Here is a 15,443-nt window from a genome sequence, read left to right as displayed (position 1 = left end):
TGGGAATCAGTTGATCAACTGATTGAGCCACCCAGGTGCCCCTGCACAGATATTTTGAATCACACTTTGTATGAGATTTTGTTGCATGCTTTTTCATGACTGTAGTAAAATCTGCATTTACCATTTTAACCATTTTTAGGTGTATAGTTCAGTGAAATTAAGTACATTCACATTGTTATGCAGCTGTCACCACCATCCATTTCCAGAACTTTTTCATCTTCCCAGCTGAAGCTCTGTACTCAAAATTTTTTTTTTTTTTTTTTAAGATTGTATGTATTGGGACACCTGGGTGGCTCAGTGGATTAAGCCTCTGCCTTTGGCTCAGGTCATGATCTCAGGGTCCTGGGATCGAGCCCCGCATCAGGCTCTCTGCACAGTGGGGAGCCTGCTTCCCCCTCTCTCTCTGCCTGCCTCTGTGCCTACTTGTGATCTCTGTCGAATAAATAAAGATAAATCTTCAAAAAAAAAGACTTTATGTATTTATTTGACAGAGAGAGACACAGCGAGAGAGGGAACACAAGCAGGGGGATGGGGAGAAGCAGGCTTCCCACTGAGCAGGGAGCTTGATGTGGGACTCAATCCCAGGACACTGGAATCATGACCTGAGCTGAATGCAGCCACTTAATGGCTGAGCCACCCAGGCACCCCTGAAGCTCTGTATTCACTAAACAGTAACTCCCCATCCCCCTTTCCCCACTCCATTCTAGCTACTCATATCTGCATTTTTTTTATGGAGATCTGGCAACCACATTTTGTTTTCTGTGTCTATAAATTTGACTACTCTAGGCACCTCTTATGAGTGGAATCATACATTTGCCCTTTTGTGTCTGGGTTATATCACTTGGTGTAATGTTTTCAAGGTTCATCCGTGTTGTAGCATGTATCAGAGTTTCCTCCCTTTTTAAGGCAGAATAATATTCCATTGTGTGGACATCCACATTTTGTTTATCCATTCACCAATCAATAGACATGTGGGTTGTTTTAAGCTTTTGGCTACTGTAAACAATGCTGCTGTGAACATGGGTGTGCGAGTATCTATCTGATCCCGTTTTCATTTCTGTTGGGTTATACCCAGAAATGGAGTTGTTGAATCATACGATAAAGCTATGTTTATTTATTTATTTTTTTTTTGAGGAACCACCATACTGTTCTCTCACTGCACTACTTTACGGTCCCACCAGCAATGCACAAGGCTTCCAGTTTCATGAACACTTGAAGAAGAGCTATTTGTATTTTTATCCTATAGTTGAGAACAGGTGAACAACAAACAATAGAGGCTTCAGAGTGGGGTTCTGACGTCCCTGTCCCCTTTCTCTCTCCAGTTAGACAGGGGTGCAGAGCAATTCGCTTCTCAAAACTCAGGGATTAGTCCTCCTGTTTTCAGAACTCTCATTTTTAATGACTTGTGTGATGACCCACCACTCCATGCACCAGAACTCAGAATACCTCAGCTCATGAAACATTTAGACGGCCTCCAAATTCTTTACTCTTATAAATACCATGGAATATATTTATGCAATGGACTTTTTCCAAATATAAGATTATGCCGTTAGGGTAAAATTCCAGAACTGGGAATGACTACAGATGACAGTGGACACTGAGACAGTACCTACTGTGTTCCAGGCTCTGCTCTGAGGGGTTCATATACATTAACTCATTTAAGTAGTTCCATGTGATGGCTACTCATCTCTCTATTTTGAAAAACAGACTAGGGCGCCTGGGTGGCTCAAATGGTTAAACGTCTGACTCTTGATCTTGCCTCAGGTCTTGACCTCAGGGTCATGAGTTCAGGCCTAGTGTTGGGCTCCACGATGGGTGTGGAACCTACTTTAACAAACAAACAAAGCAAATAAATAAAAATAGACTTTTAAATATTTTTCAAAATAGAGGTCTTATTTTTGCTTTATTTTTTAGAGCAGTTTTAGGTTCACAGCGTAGTTGAGGGGCTGTAGAGTTCCCATATATACCTCCCACCTCCACACACACATACTGCCTCCCCCACTGTCAGCATCCAGGACCAGAATGGCATGTTTGTTACAATCATTGGACCTACATTGACATTTACCTTAGGGTTTGTTCTTCATATCTCCATGAAGATGAAGAAACTGAGGCCCTAAGGGGCGCCTGGGTGGCTCAGTGGGTTAAAGCCTCTGCCTTTAGCTCAGGTCATGATCCCTGGGATCGAGCCCCACATCGGGCTCTCTGCTTAGCGGGGAGCCTGCTTCCCCCCTCTCTCTGCCTGCCTCTCTGCCTACTTGCAATCTCTGTCTGTCAAATAAATAAATAAAATCTTTAAAAAAAACAAAAACAAAAACAGGCCATGAGAGGAAAGGTGATTTGCCCCCCGTCAGGAAGTAGCAGGACCAGACCTTAAGCCGAAGCAGCCTGGCTCCAGAGACTTGGCTGACATTTTAGTGGCTCTTGATGTATATTTGATGCTTTTGGATTTGGCCGCATTTTGCTTTGTGTGGGTCAGGTAGTGCCACTTCAGTGTTGGGTGATTGTTCCAATGCGCCTGAGAGTAACAGCTTTCTCGGGACGGGAGGCTTTCAATTCTAAAGCCAGGAAAGTCCGGCAAAAGCAAGGACAATTTGGTCGCCCTATTCCAGCAACACTAGAGCCCTCAGGCCCACGATGAAGTGTTTTGAGGAACTAGGTCAAGAGCTGGAGCCTCCCCAGATCATGGGAGGCTGGAGATGGCCAGAAGGATGAGGGGAAGGGCCAGATCCACTTCCTGTTTCCTGGCCTCTCCACATTTGTTTGTAGGCACACCGACCGGGGCTCCTGCTTGTTGTTCTGGAATTTAAACTGCCCAGGTAGAGCAGTAGATCAGATTATGTGTTGACTCTTCCTGACCGATGGTTGGTGGGTGTTTGCTGCTTCTTGGACAGGGGAGTCGAAGAGCCTTGGCTGCTTGGGCTGGCTCTCACCCACCCTTCCCCTGCAGCACAATTCTTCAACCCAGAGCCCAGTGGAGTATAATTAGACAATGCGAAGAGTGTTTGCCTTGCAGCTCAGGTATGTTGCAATATCCTGAGCTGTGGGCTTACAGTAGGCAAACACATGAAAAGTTGGGTGGGTGGTCACATCTATGATGTGAGAAGGGCAAGGCTTGTTGCCAGCTGCACTGTAGGATTGCCAGAGCACTTCCATAGGGTATCAGAGGATCTGAAGACTAGCAGGGGCCACTTCCTCTGGGACCAGGCTGGATCTTGATGGATAGGTTGCTGCCTGAGCCTATTAGTTCATTCTTATCATCTTTATTGAGCACCTGTTATACACCAGGATATATGTTCAGAGAAATGAGTCCTGCCTCTTGCCCTGCAGTCCTTTCCACCTCCTTCCTACCTACTGCCTGCAGGTAGCTAATCTTAGTAGTTCTGATTTATTCTTCCTATGTTGCTTTTTGCACAAATGAGCAGATGTATGTGTATTTTCCTCTCTCCCCCTCTTTCTTCCTTAACAGGTAGTATACTGTAGTATTTTTTCCTTGTACTCGACAGTATCCATATCAGTTTGTTAGCTCTCCCTCATAGCTGTATAATACTCTTTGAGCCACTCTTCTATGAATGGGCATTTACGTTGTCTCCAATATTTTGCAGTTACATATTCTTAGAAGTGGGATTGCTGGATCAAAAGGTTTTTTAAAAATATATGTAATTTTGTTAGGTATTGCTAATTTACCCTCCAAAATGGTTGTACTAACTTGTATCACCACCAGCAGTGTATGAAAATACCTCTTTCCCCACAGCTTCACCAATAGAATAATAGCCTACCTTTTAATTTTTGCCGGTCTGATAAGTGAGAATCATGTCTCTTGTTGCTTTATTTTTTTTTAAAGGGGTGTTTAAAAAAATACTTTATTTATTTATTTGTCAGAGAAAGAGAGAGAGCACAAGCAGAGGGTGCAGCCCGATGCAAGACTTGACTTCAAGACCCTGGGATCATGATCTGAGCCAAAGGCAGATGCTTAACCAACTAAGCCACCCAGGCGCCCCTCTTGTTGCTTTAATTTGTATTTAAGTTGCATTTCTCCTATCATGAGTGAGGTTGAACATTTCTTTGTATGTTTGTACCTATATCTATATTTCTATAGTTTGAATTTTTTTACTATCAATCTTTTATTTTTCTCCATTAACTTTTTTTTTTTTTTGAGATTTTATTTATTTATTTATTTATTTATTTATTTGACAGAGAGAGAAAGAGAACACAAGCAGGCAGGTTGGCAGGGGGTGGGGGCGGGCAGCAGGCTCCCCGCCAAGCAGAGAGCCCGATGTGGGGCTCCATCCCAGGACTCTGAGATCGTGACCTGAGCCGAAGGCAGAGGCTTAACCCTCTGAGCCACTCAGGCGTCCCTCTCCATTAACTTTTAAGAACAGCTTTATTGAGATATAATTCACATACTATATAGTTCACCCACTTAACGTGTATAATTTAGTGGTTTTAGTACATTCACAGAGTTATGTAACCATCATCATGATCTAATTTTAAAACTTCTTCATCACCCTAAAAAGAATCCCCATATGCATTAGCAGTCACTCCACATTTGTCCTCAGTCCCTCAGCCCTACATAGTCCCCAGTCTGCTTTTTGTTTCTACAGATTTGCCTATTGTAGACATTTTATATAATATACACATAATTTGTATTATATATTACAAGTTATATGGGGCGCCTGGGTGGCTCAGCCGGTTAAAGATCTGCCTTCTGCTCAGCTCATGATCCTTGGGGTCCTGGGATCGAGCCACTGTTGGGCTCCCTGCTCAGTGGGGAGTCTGCTTCTCCCTCTCCTTCGGCCCCTCCCAGCCCCCACTCATGCTCTCTCTTTCTCAAATGGATAAATAAAATCTTTAAAAAAAAAAAAGATATATTATTTATCATGTCATATCAGTGTATCATACAATATATGGTCTTTTGTGACTGGCTCCTTTTACTTAGCATAAGTGATATAATGCTTATAGAGTTCCAGGCAGTTTCTAACATTTAATCCTCACAACTCTGAAATAGTTACCATTTTGTTATTTTCCCCTTTTTATGGATGAGGAAACTGAGGCACAGAGAGGTTAAAGGTCTTGCATGAGGTTACATGGCAGTAAGAAGATGGACTTCGGAGTCAGGCAGACTTCAACTCCAAGCTCTATCTCTTGCTTGCTGTTTGACATAGGGAATATTACTTAAACTCTCTTTAGTGTCTTTTTTTCATGTTAGTTAAATGAAGATAACAGTGGCTAAATCTTGTTGGAGAATTAAATGTTGTGACATAGTGCTTAGTCCAAGGCCTAAAACTTAATAGAAATTCAGTTAATCATCACAGTTATTAGTAGGTGTAGAGTCAGGCAAAGATCTGGTTTATGTGGTGTGGTTGGCCTTGCCCCCCCAGCACTGAGGTGTACCTAAGATACCAGCTTTTTTTAAATATATATATAATTCGCATACCATGAAATTTACCTTTTTAAAGTATACGGTTCAGTGCTTTTCAGTATATTCATAAGGTTGTGCAACTATCATCACTAATTTAATTCTAGAACATTTCCATCACCCAAAAATAAATTGTGCCCATTAGCAGTCACTCCCCATTCTCTACTCCCCTAACCCCTGGCAACCACTAATCGATTTTCTGTCTCTGGATTTGTTTATTCCAGCCATGTTGTATAAATGTATTATGTGGCCTTTTGTATCTGGCTTTATTCACTTAGCACAATGTTTTCAGGGTTCATCCTTGTTGTATGAGTGCACCATTCTTCTTTATTCTGTTGTATGAATGTACTACATTTTGTTTGTCCACTCATCCATTGATGACATTGGGTTGCTTCCACTTTGGGCTATTAAGAATAATGCTACTATGGGGCGCCTGGGTGGCTCAGTGGGTTAAAGCCTCTGCCTTCAGCTCAGGTCATGATCTCAGGGTCCTGGGATCAAGCCCCGCATGGAGCTCTCTGCTCAGCAGGGAGCCTGCTTCCCTTCCTCTCTCTCTGGCTGCCTCTCTGCCTACCTGTGATCTCTGTCAAATAAATAAATAAAATCTTTAAAAAAAGAAAGAGTCCCTCTTTAAAAAAAAAAAAGAATAATGCTACTATGAATTATTAATGTACAAGGTTTTTTGTTTTTTGGTGGATTTTTTTTTTAATTTTTAAAGATTTTATTTATTTATTTGACACACAGAGATCACAAGTAGGCAGAGAGACAGGCAGAGAGAGATGGGGGAAGCAGGCCCCCTGCTGAGCAGAGAGCCCAATGTGGGGCTCAATCCCAGGACCCTGAGATTGTGACCTGAGCTGAAGGCAGAGGCTTTAACCCCCTGAGCCACCCAGGCACCCTTGGTGGGTTTTTAAAAAGATTTTATTTCTTTATTTGAGAGAGAGAAACAGAGAGAGCACGAGCAGGGGGAGGAGCAGAGGGACAAACAGACTCCCCTGCTGAGCGTGGAGCCCGACTTGGGGCCCAATCCCAGGACCCTGAGATCATGACCTGAGTTTAACTGACTGAGCCACCCAGACGCCCGAATCTGCAAGTTTTTGTGTAAACATAATAGTTTTAGTCCTTTTGGGTGTATACCTAAGAGAGGAACTGTTGGGTCATGTGGTAACTTTGTTTAACTTTTTAAGGAACTGCACACAGTTTTACAAAGCAGCCCTGCCATTTGACATTCCCACCTGCTGTGTGTGAGAGTGGCACGTTCTCCATGTACTCCTCAACACGTTATTATTGTCTTCTAATTTAGCCATCCCAGAGGGGATGAAGTGGTTTTGATTTGAACTTCCATATTAACTAGTGGTGTAGAGCTCGAGATGCCAACTTTTAGGTCAGCTCTTTTCTGCCTACTCCAGCTGTTGTGTTTCCTCCAGAAAGTCTCTCCTGGCTTCCTGTTCATCTCTGCCTGATCTTAATGGGCATTTTGGCCTCTTGGGTGCTGATTGATACCTTCTTAGTCCAGGTGCTTGGGGCAGGCTTTGGGCAGGTTCCAGTGGTCGGGCAGCTATGTCTGGGATTAAAGTACGGGTTCTTTCTGTGTGCAGGTTTGATATTACTCTGCAAGCCGCCACATCCATCCCTAGGCTCGCCAAACTGCTGGGACAAAGCCAGCTTCTCCCCTGGGTACCTCAGTGAGCAGGATCAGAAGTTCTTGAGCTGGAAGCAGTCTCACCCATCCTTCTGCAACAAGTCAAGACAAGAACCCTTCCCTCACCTGCTCTCTGCCAGATTGGGGAGAACCTGTAAGGTGTTCCTTTAAAATCTCCATAGGAAGAAATTCCACTGGCCCCCTTTTACCACCGGCGAGTGTTTTAGCAGCCTTCTGTGTTAGAAGACTGCTTTGCTCTGACCCACGTCCCTCCTTCTGCAGCACGTGCCAGTTTCCCCTCGTGCTTTTCTTCGTCAGAGGTTGTGGGACACAGCTGCCCCAGGGAGGGCCTTCCTCCTCTGGTCCCACAAAACCGTTGCGGCTGGAGAAGCCTCACGTGAGGAAGGGCAGACCAAGCCAGGCCTCTCCAGGGGACCGGAAAGACTGAACAACCTTGTCACTTGGCTGTTGCCTGGGCAGTCTGCTTTGAAAAAGAGCCCTCCTGACAGGCTCCAGGTTGCGTGTTTATCCCGAGGCTGGCCATTCCAAATGCGTGTTTCAGACCTTAGAGGGTGCGTCCAGCCCGCTTGGTGGGTGGTAATCGAGTGCAGGTGGACACCATCTGGCCGGGCCTGTGCCTCCCAGCCAGCCCAGTAAGGGCCGGCCTGCCCACCACAGAGCTGGCCCAGAAAGAACCCCGCATGGAGGCAGATGGTGGGCATGTGCACATGCGCTTGCTCTGACACGCGTGTGCGTGCGTGCGTGCGTGCGCAGTTTCCTCACAGTGGCGGTGCTGCTCGGACGCAGATGGTTTCTCCCCGCGTTTGACAGTTCTCCCCATCGTGCAGTCTGAGGAACATGTTCTTTTTGTCTGTTTCTCAAATTTTTGTGGTTAGAAATCCTGTATTTTTCTTGGCCCAAGATGAAAGCCCTGGAATAATGGTCTAATACATTTTACAAAGCTGCTTCTAATTGGAGGCTGCTTGAAATCTTCCCTTTGGCCTAGTGACCCATCTCCCTCGATGGAGTTTTAAGTCTGAGTCAGTGTTGCATTACCTTGGATTTTCACACTCCTCTCCAGCCTGCAGCCCCAGGGAGGTGGCTCTTCCGGCCTCAGCTGGCTTAGCTATTCCCCTCAGTGCCCCTGCACTGAATTGCCCCCAAATATGACAGTTCAGTAAAAGGAAGAAAATAGCTTACCCTGTGTCCTGCCAAACAACTTCTCATCTGGTCTGTGAAATCCTAGTTGTTTACCCTCAGACTGGTTTCTGTCTCCCACTCTGCTAGATACTCAGAGGAAATGCAAACCATAGACACCTCTTTTAAATACAATTAGGCACCAGCATGACGCCTTTAAGGACAGATTCCTTTTCAGTCCTTTGGACAGCGTAGCTTCTCAGAGGTTATCTTCCCGCTACAGCAAGTGCAGGAGGGCTGAGCTCTCCCAGGCACACAGGCAAGGTTAGGGCTGGTGTCTGAGCTTCGAGCTTTGCTTTGGAGCCTTTGGAATCTCTTTCTGTCCAGTCTCCCGCCTGGCCTCCTGAGGGTGCTAAGGAGAATGATAGAAGAAAGATGCATGTGGAATTCCAGGGTTGGGCATCATCATCCTTTCGAAACTCTCACCTCTGACTCCCTGTTCCAGGAGCTTGGCTAGCAAGGAGGTGTTGGCTGTCATCTTAGTTTATGGTTTGTATTTGTATGCTGAGGAGTTTACATGTGTATAATCATTGTGGCTCATGTTTGTACAAGATATAATTACTGAAAATTATATCATGAACATATTTTAATTTTTAACCCTTCCCATGCTGGCAAACCTCCTGAGATGTCAAGAAGTCCTTCCTGAATGCTGCCCTCCCAAATGGGGGTGTGTCACTCCCCCCCCCCACCCCACCAACCAGGACTTGCTTTCTCATTCACATCGTTTTCCTCTCTGGCAGAAGTCCATTTCAGGGACTTCCCCGAAGACTTGGCACTCCTGATTGTTTCCTAGAGGTCAGAGGCAGGCATTCCTCCCTCGCCTCATCTTCACCGTGATGAATGTGGCCATAGAGGGAGTAACTGTCATCATTCTTGTCCACCTGGGGTGAGAAGGGAGCCCAAATCATACTTCCCCAGCGTTCGAGTGATTAAAGAGTACACACAGGACACCAGGTTTCAGGAAAAGCATGTGCTGATTGATGAGCACGTGTGGGGTACTGGGTGTCAGGAAGAATACAGGCCCTCCCAGTATTTGGAATCTGCCTTGGGACCTGTCCACAAATGCCGAGTTTGGAGACCAGCCTGCCCAGCCCAAGAATTGTACCCTGGTGGGGCAGGGTGAAGGTGGGAGTGGAGAAAGGGTCTTGTCCTCACAGAGCATACAACAGGACTTGTGTCCTTAGCAAACTAAGTAGGTGCTTATTAACAGCTTGAAGGAATAAGGAGTGTGAATAAGGAAGATTTTCGGTAATAGAGCCTTAATCACTCAAAGGAATGTTCCAGAGCCACAAAATGTGGAACTCATAATTTAGAGTGCAACCAGGGGAATTTGATTGCCTGGGCCGAGGTCATACCCATGTACCATGGGTGGCAGGAGCGCGAGACTAGTATTGTGACTCCTTTTGGGCTACTGAGGGAGATTCCTCTGATTAAGGGGTTTGGATGGTGAGGCCACCAAAAATAGGGGAGAACTTTAATTGGACTTTAAAAACAGTTTTCCTAAGGTAGTTGAACTAAAAACATTTGCTTTTTATTCCTTCCAGATTTACAGGAACAGACGGGCCTAGTGGTTTTGGCTTTGAATTGACATTTCGTCTGAAGAGAGAAACAGGGGAGTCTGCCCCCCCAACATGGCCAGCAGAGCTAATGCAGGGCTTGGCCAGATACGTGTTCCAGTCAGGTAAGAACGCCAGGAGCCGGCTGGCGTGGGGATCCTTTTGTCATGAGCCTGGTTGGCTTTGGGGACTCATAGACATTATTTTGATATCTGTAGAGTGACCTTTCCTGTGAGTACTATACCCCATTTATACCACGAAGGTGGCTTGTTCTGCCTGGTGTCTCCTGGGTGGGAAGCTACCTGGGGCGGGGAAGAGAAGGCTATGCCACTATGACCTCCAGTAGCCACTGTGATGATACCCTGAGCCCGTGTTGCAGACTGCCAGCCATACCTCAGATTCCCAGTGAGCCAAATGCCAACTCAGCATAGAGCTGATCAGCATTCTTTGTCTGTCCCATTTCCCATAATTAGTATGGTCCTTGCTCCCTGCTGCCAGTGGCCTAGCCATCTCTATTTTTGGGGTCCCAAGAGCATGTGTTAATCTTGGTTAAGCCTTGGGTTAACAGTAGAGGGTGTGGCAAAGAGAAAGAATTGCTGGGAGTTTGATCCCTCACAAGCTAGAATCAGGTGGGAACTTTACAGTCAGAAAAATTTGATTCACGTGATTGAACTGGCCTCCAGGGGATGGTCCGTGCTTCTGGTGCCCCTCTGGAGACTGCCAACGTGGCACCCGAAGTGGAGACTTTGTGATGGGACCTTGGTCTCCTTCCCTTAGCTCATCCTGCCTGTAGTCCTCCAGTGAGATAAAATGCTAGAGTAAAATTTAATATCATTTGTGAAAGGTTTCATATCATCTGGGTGTTTCTTTGCGGCTAATTAATTACTCAAACATTTCCCGTATAGTCTCAAGATTTTGTTTTTTTTGGTTTCGTAAGTAGCCTTCAGATGAAGGCCAAGACAGTTTTATCCAACTCTTTTGCTCTCTGACTGCCGTGGATGAGCAGCATCTAGGGCAGAGACCCTCAGAGTGTGGTCCTTGGGTCCCTTGCCTCAGAAGCACCTGGAGAGCTTGTTGTAACCATGTGTTCCTGGGCCCCACAGGAGACCTCTGGCTCAGGACCTCTTTGGAGTGTTGTTCCCAGATGCTTCTGGTAGAGACTAAATTTAGAGATCCATAGATGTGACAGTGACTTTTTTCCCAGCTTCATGTAGGTTATAAATTGGGGGTGCAAGAGATCCTCTAGGTTTAACTCATCTGCCCTCTGTCTGGACCCCTGGGGTCAGTTGTTGGCAGGGTGGCTATCACATTATGGGACTGATCTTTAACTACTATCTTCCATTTTGTGTCCTGTGGAATAGGACTTTGGAGGACTACAGTGGGTCCTTTCTACGCAAGGGTTCCCAAACCTGGCTGCTCATGAGATTCTCTGGCATGTTTGTCCCCAACCCTCTGCGTGGCTGTGATTCATTTGGTCAGAGGGGAGACCGAGGCATCTGTTTCTTAATCAGCTTCCCTGGGACTCTAAGGCAGTTGGTCTGGGGATGATGTTTGGGTTCTAAAAGATTGTTGACCAGGAAGAAGTCCTCTTCACAGGGACAGGGGAAGCAGGCCTGAAGCAGTGGCCCATGGGATTTGGTACTGTCCTAATGTTTTTGGCAGAAACTTTTAAAATTGTACCAGGAGTCTCTTGATTGAACCCTTTTGTCTTCCCCCTTTTCCTTCTTTGGATGCCTGAAGCTGACTGATAAAGAACTGTCTTTGGAAAGATAGACTTTTCTTGATAGGAAATTTAATCTGCTGTAGGAAAGGGGGCTTTTAAGATTAGGCAACCTCTTGCTTGTATAGACAGGTAACTCCTTGCCCACTGCTTAAGCCAGTGCATTTATATGTTTGTTTCTACTCACTGTACTTGCTCAGGTGGATAGAAATCAGAGAAATGTAAAAACAGGTGTTATGAGTCACTGTCAGAAGGAGTCAAGCAGATGAACTTCTGAAATAGTTCTGATATTAAAGTTCTGAATTAATAGTGCAAGTAAGTGGAGAAATAAGATTTAACTTGTGGCAGTTCTTTTCAGCCACACAATAAACATCATCAGGGACTGTTTGGCACCACTAGTGTGATCATCGATTCAGACAGATGATCAACGGATGCTAAAACCATTGGATAAAAGGATTCGGGGAACAAGATATTCACAGGGACTTACTTATTTGTTACCGAGAAAAGTACCTTTACAGTGACAGGATTTGGGTAGACACCAGCTTGACCACATGATCAAACATAGCAACACCAGTAATGGACAGCTTATTACTGGGTATCTCCTTATGAGTGGCAGTGCGCAGTAGAAGACATCAGCTGGGTAGCACTTTTCCAAAAAAGGTTTCACCTGCATTGAATCATGAGCAAACAATCAGACAAATCTAGATGGTAGGACATTTTATAAGAAAACTTTCTGGACTCTTCAAAAATGTCAATCTTATGAAAGATCTACAAGGGTAAGGTGTGGGGATGTACTAGATTACAGAACACACGACAGTTTAAATGCACTTGTGATCCTTAATTGGATCCTGAATTGGGGGGGGTCACTTTTAGGGCCACTGGAAAAAATAGAAATATAGACTGTATATTAGATAATAGGACCATACAACTGAAATTCCTTGGGTGCCATATGATGTAATGGTTATTTGGCTAATGTGCTTGTTCTTAGGAGATAAAAACTGAAGCGCTTATGAACAAAATGACATGATTTCTGTAACTTAATTTTCAAATGAGTAGACAAAAAAGTAAAGTGTGTGTAGAGAGAGAAAAGAAAGCAAATGTGGCAAAATGTCCACAATTCTGGCGAATCTAGGTGAAAGGCATATGGGTATTTGCTGTACTGACTTTCTGACTTTCCTATGTAATTGAAATTTTTTAAATAAAAAAGTTGTGGCTGTTTCTTGAATGTAGCCTGTCCAGTATGTACCGCATGGTCCCTTCTGCACCAAGGCCCCATTTCTGGTGTCTTTAGTGTGACTTCAGATCATGTCAGGCAATGCACAGCCTCGGCAGGATGGCTGCCCTTCCAAAAGTATACCACTTGGTTTTCTGTTTTCCACATTCTCTGTAATATGATCATACTACTTAAATAGTAGCTAAAACAAACTTACCTGAAATGCTTTTTGGAACATGGCAGGGAATAATAATAAATTATTTAAATAATGGAAAAATGATTTTTAAAAGTATACGGTAAGTGATGCAAGGGAGGAGTCCATGGCTATGGGCCTAAATGGTGAAGACAAAGGCTCACATTTAATAGTGTGTTACGTGCACCAGCCACTGTCGCAAGGGCTCGTTTAATATGCAGTAAAGCACTAGGAGTTAGAAACCGTCTTATACTATGGAGAGAGTAGCAGGGAGCAAGACAGTATGGAAAGGTGAAGTATAACATGTCCAAGATCACACATACAGGATGTACAAAGCAAGATTTGAACCAGGAAGTTAGCTCTTCATGCCATTCTCCTAACCATGATGCTATGTTCCTGTTGCTCAGCTGATGTGTGGGCTGTTGGATGTCTCAGGCTGGACATGGGATTGGAGAATCCTCCATATGGATGACTCCACTGGTTCGCATGGCATGTCTCACTCAGTCACTCTGGAATATCTGGAAAATAGAGGGGGCAGAAGCCATTCGTAATATTACCCAAATCCTCTTAAATCCATCCTTCTGTCCTTTAGCTTTTTTTTTTTTTTTTGCGAGGGGGAGATTGAGAGCTCGAGAGAGCACAGGTGAGTGAGAGCACAAGAACGAGGGAGGGAGAAGCAGCCAGAGGGGGAGGGAGAAGCAGACTCCCCACTGAGCTGGAAGCCCGATGCAGAGCTCAGTCCCAGGACCCTGGGATCATGACCTGAGCTGAAGCAAATGCTTAACCGACTGAGCCACCCAGGCATCCCTGGTCCTTTAACTTTCATAGTTATGAAAAAATATATATAAAAGTACAGCTTGATAACTATTCACAAACTAAACACACCCATATAACTAGCATCCAAATCAAGAAAAAGGCTAGTTCGCAGGGCGCCCTCGTGGCTCAGTGGGTTAAATCTCTGCCTTCGGCTCGGGTCATGGTCTCAGGGTCCTGGGATTGAGCCCCGCATTGGGTTCTCTGCTCAGCAGGGAGCCTGCTTCCCCATCTCTCTCTGCCTGCCTCTCTGCCTACTTGTGATCTTTCTGTCAAATAAATAAATAAAATCTTAAAAAAAAAAAAAAAGACACAGGCTAGTTCTCTAGAAATCTACCTTGTGCCCACTTGTAATCACCATCCTTTGTTCTTTCCTTTTCTTTCTTTCTTTCTTTATTTTTTCCCACTTCACTGCATTGTATAGGTCCTGAGCACCGTATGCCTGAACTTGTTGGTACTAAGCTAAGTAGCCCCCATTTCTGCTCCTCTTCCCATACTGTTCACCATCCTGTGCACAGCTATCAGGTCCAGGGGGCAGCCTAGTATGACTGTGAAGAACATGGCTCCTGGACCCAGACTGCCTTCACTCTTAGCCCTGCCTCCTGACTTTGGGCAGTGTAACTCATTTACTCATCTAGAAAACAGAGATAATAATGGTAACTACACATAAAGTTATTGAGAAGATGAAATGAGCTAATATTTCCAAACAGTACCTGATGGGGTGCCTGGGTGGCTCAGTTGTTAAGTGTGTGCCTTTGGCTCAGGTCATGATCCCAGGGTCCTGGGATTAAGCCGTGCATCAGGCTCCCCGCTTTGCGGGAAGCCTGCTTCTCCCTCTCCCACTCCCTGTGCTAGCGATCCCTCTCTTGTTGTCTCTCTGTCAAGTAAATAAAATCTTAAAAAAAAAAAAAAAGTACCTGATATATAGGAAGAACTATGTATTACCTGCAGTTATTATTATTATTATTCTTTAAAAACTTTAAACGGACAGAGAAGGTGGGTACCTTGGTCCTTTTTTGCAATGACAATAAAGGTGTCATTTAACAGCAAAGCCCTGTTAGGAAGGAAATGCCTTGATTGTCCCTGAATCAGATGCTTGTCTCAGTTGATATGATGCTTATTTGGTGCCATTATCTTTCTCCACACAGAAAATCAATAATAATAGTGATACAAATAAAATCACCTTGTTGTGTTTGTCACGTTATACAACCAAAAAAACGAATTCAGTTCAACTGTGGCTTTTCAATTTATGTAGCTGACAGTCCCTGCAAAATCTTATACAAATCATCTTATATTTGAAACGCAATAGGGCCCATGTCGTTTAGTGGGGTTTTGTAGTCATTCCTTTTATTAGGTGAAGAACCTTTTTCAAGTGTGAATAATTGCCCCTATTGTAACTGTTTTTTAAGATGAAGTTTAGGCCTTTCAGGACTTCTCAGAGCGTGGCACACTTTGCTGATGCTGCAGAGAACCTCCCTTGTGACGTGTAGGCCTTGCTCTGGCCCGAGTGGCCATCCTCTGCAAGGGCTACACATATGCTGTCCTGCAGAACACATATTTTCCATCTGACATGCACACAGATACACTTGGCATGTAACTAGCACTGTAACTCTGATGGTCTTGCCTCACCTGTGCTGCTACCTTACACTCGGTGACTGTGTGTGTGGAGCACCCCGCCTATCTGCCTGTGTGG

General features: G+C 44.7%; 1 protein-coding gene across 2 annotated transcripts in view; it reads left to right on the top strand.

Moving 5' to 3' along the window:
* Positions 1-15,443, top strand: part of SUFU (SUFU negative regulator of hedgehog signaling) — a 113,384-nt gene that overhangs the window by 24,530 nt on the left and 73,411 nt on the right. For both annotated transcript variants that reach the window (XM_032881304.1, XM_032881294.1), the window contains exon 3: positions 9,800-9,936. In XM_032881304.1, the coding sequence (XP_032737195.1) occupies positions 9,800-9,936 (137 nt within the window). The remainder of the gene's footprint in view (positions 1-9,799; positions 9,937-15,443) is intronic.

The sequence above is a fragment of the Lontra canadensis genome, unplaced genomic scaffold (genome assembly GCF_010015895.1).
Source record: "Lontra canadensis isolate GAN:19392208 unplaced genomic scaffold, GSC_riverotter_1.0 scaffold3, whole genome shotgun sequence".
Taxonomy (NCBI): Eukaryota; Metazoa; Chordata; class Mammalia; order Carnivora; family Mustelidae; genus Lontra; species Lontra canadensis.
Note: the sequence above shows the minus strand (reverse complement) of the source record. Positions and strands in the feature narration are given on the sequence as shown.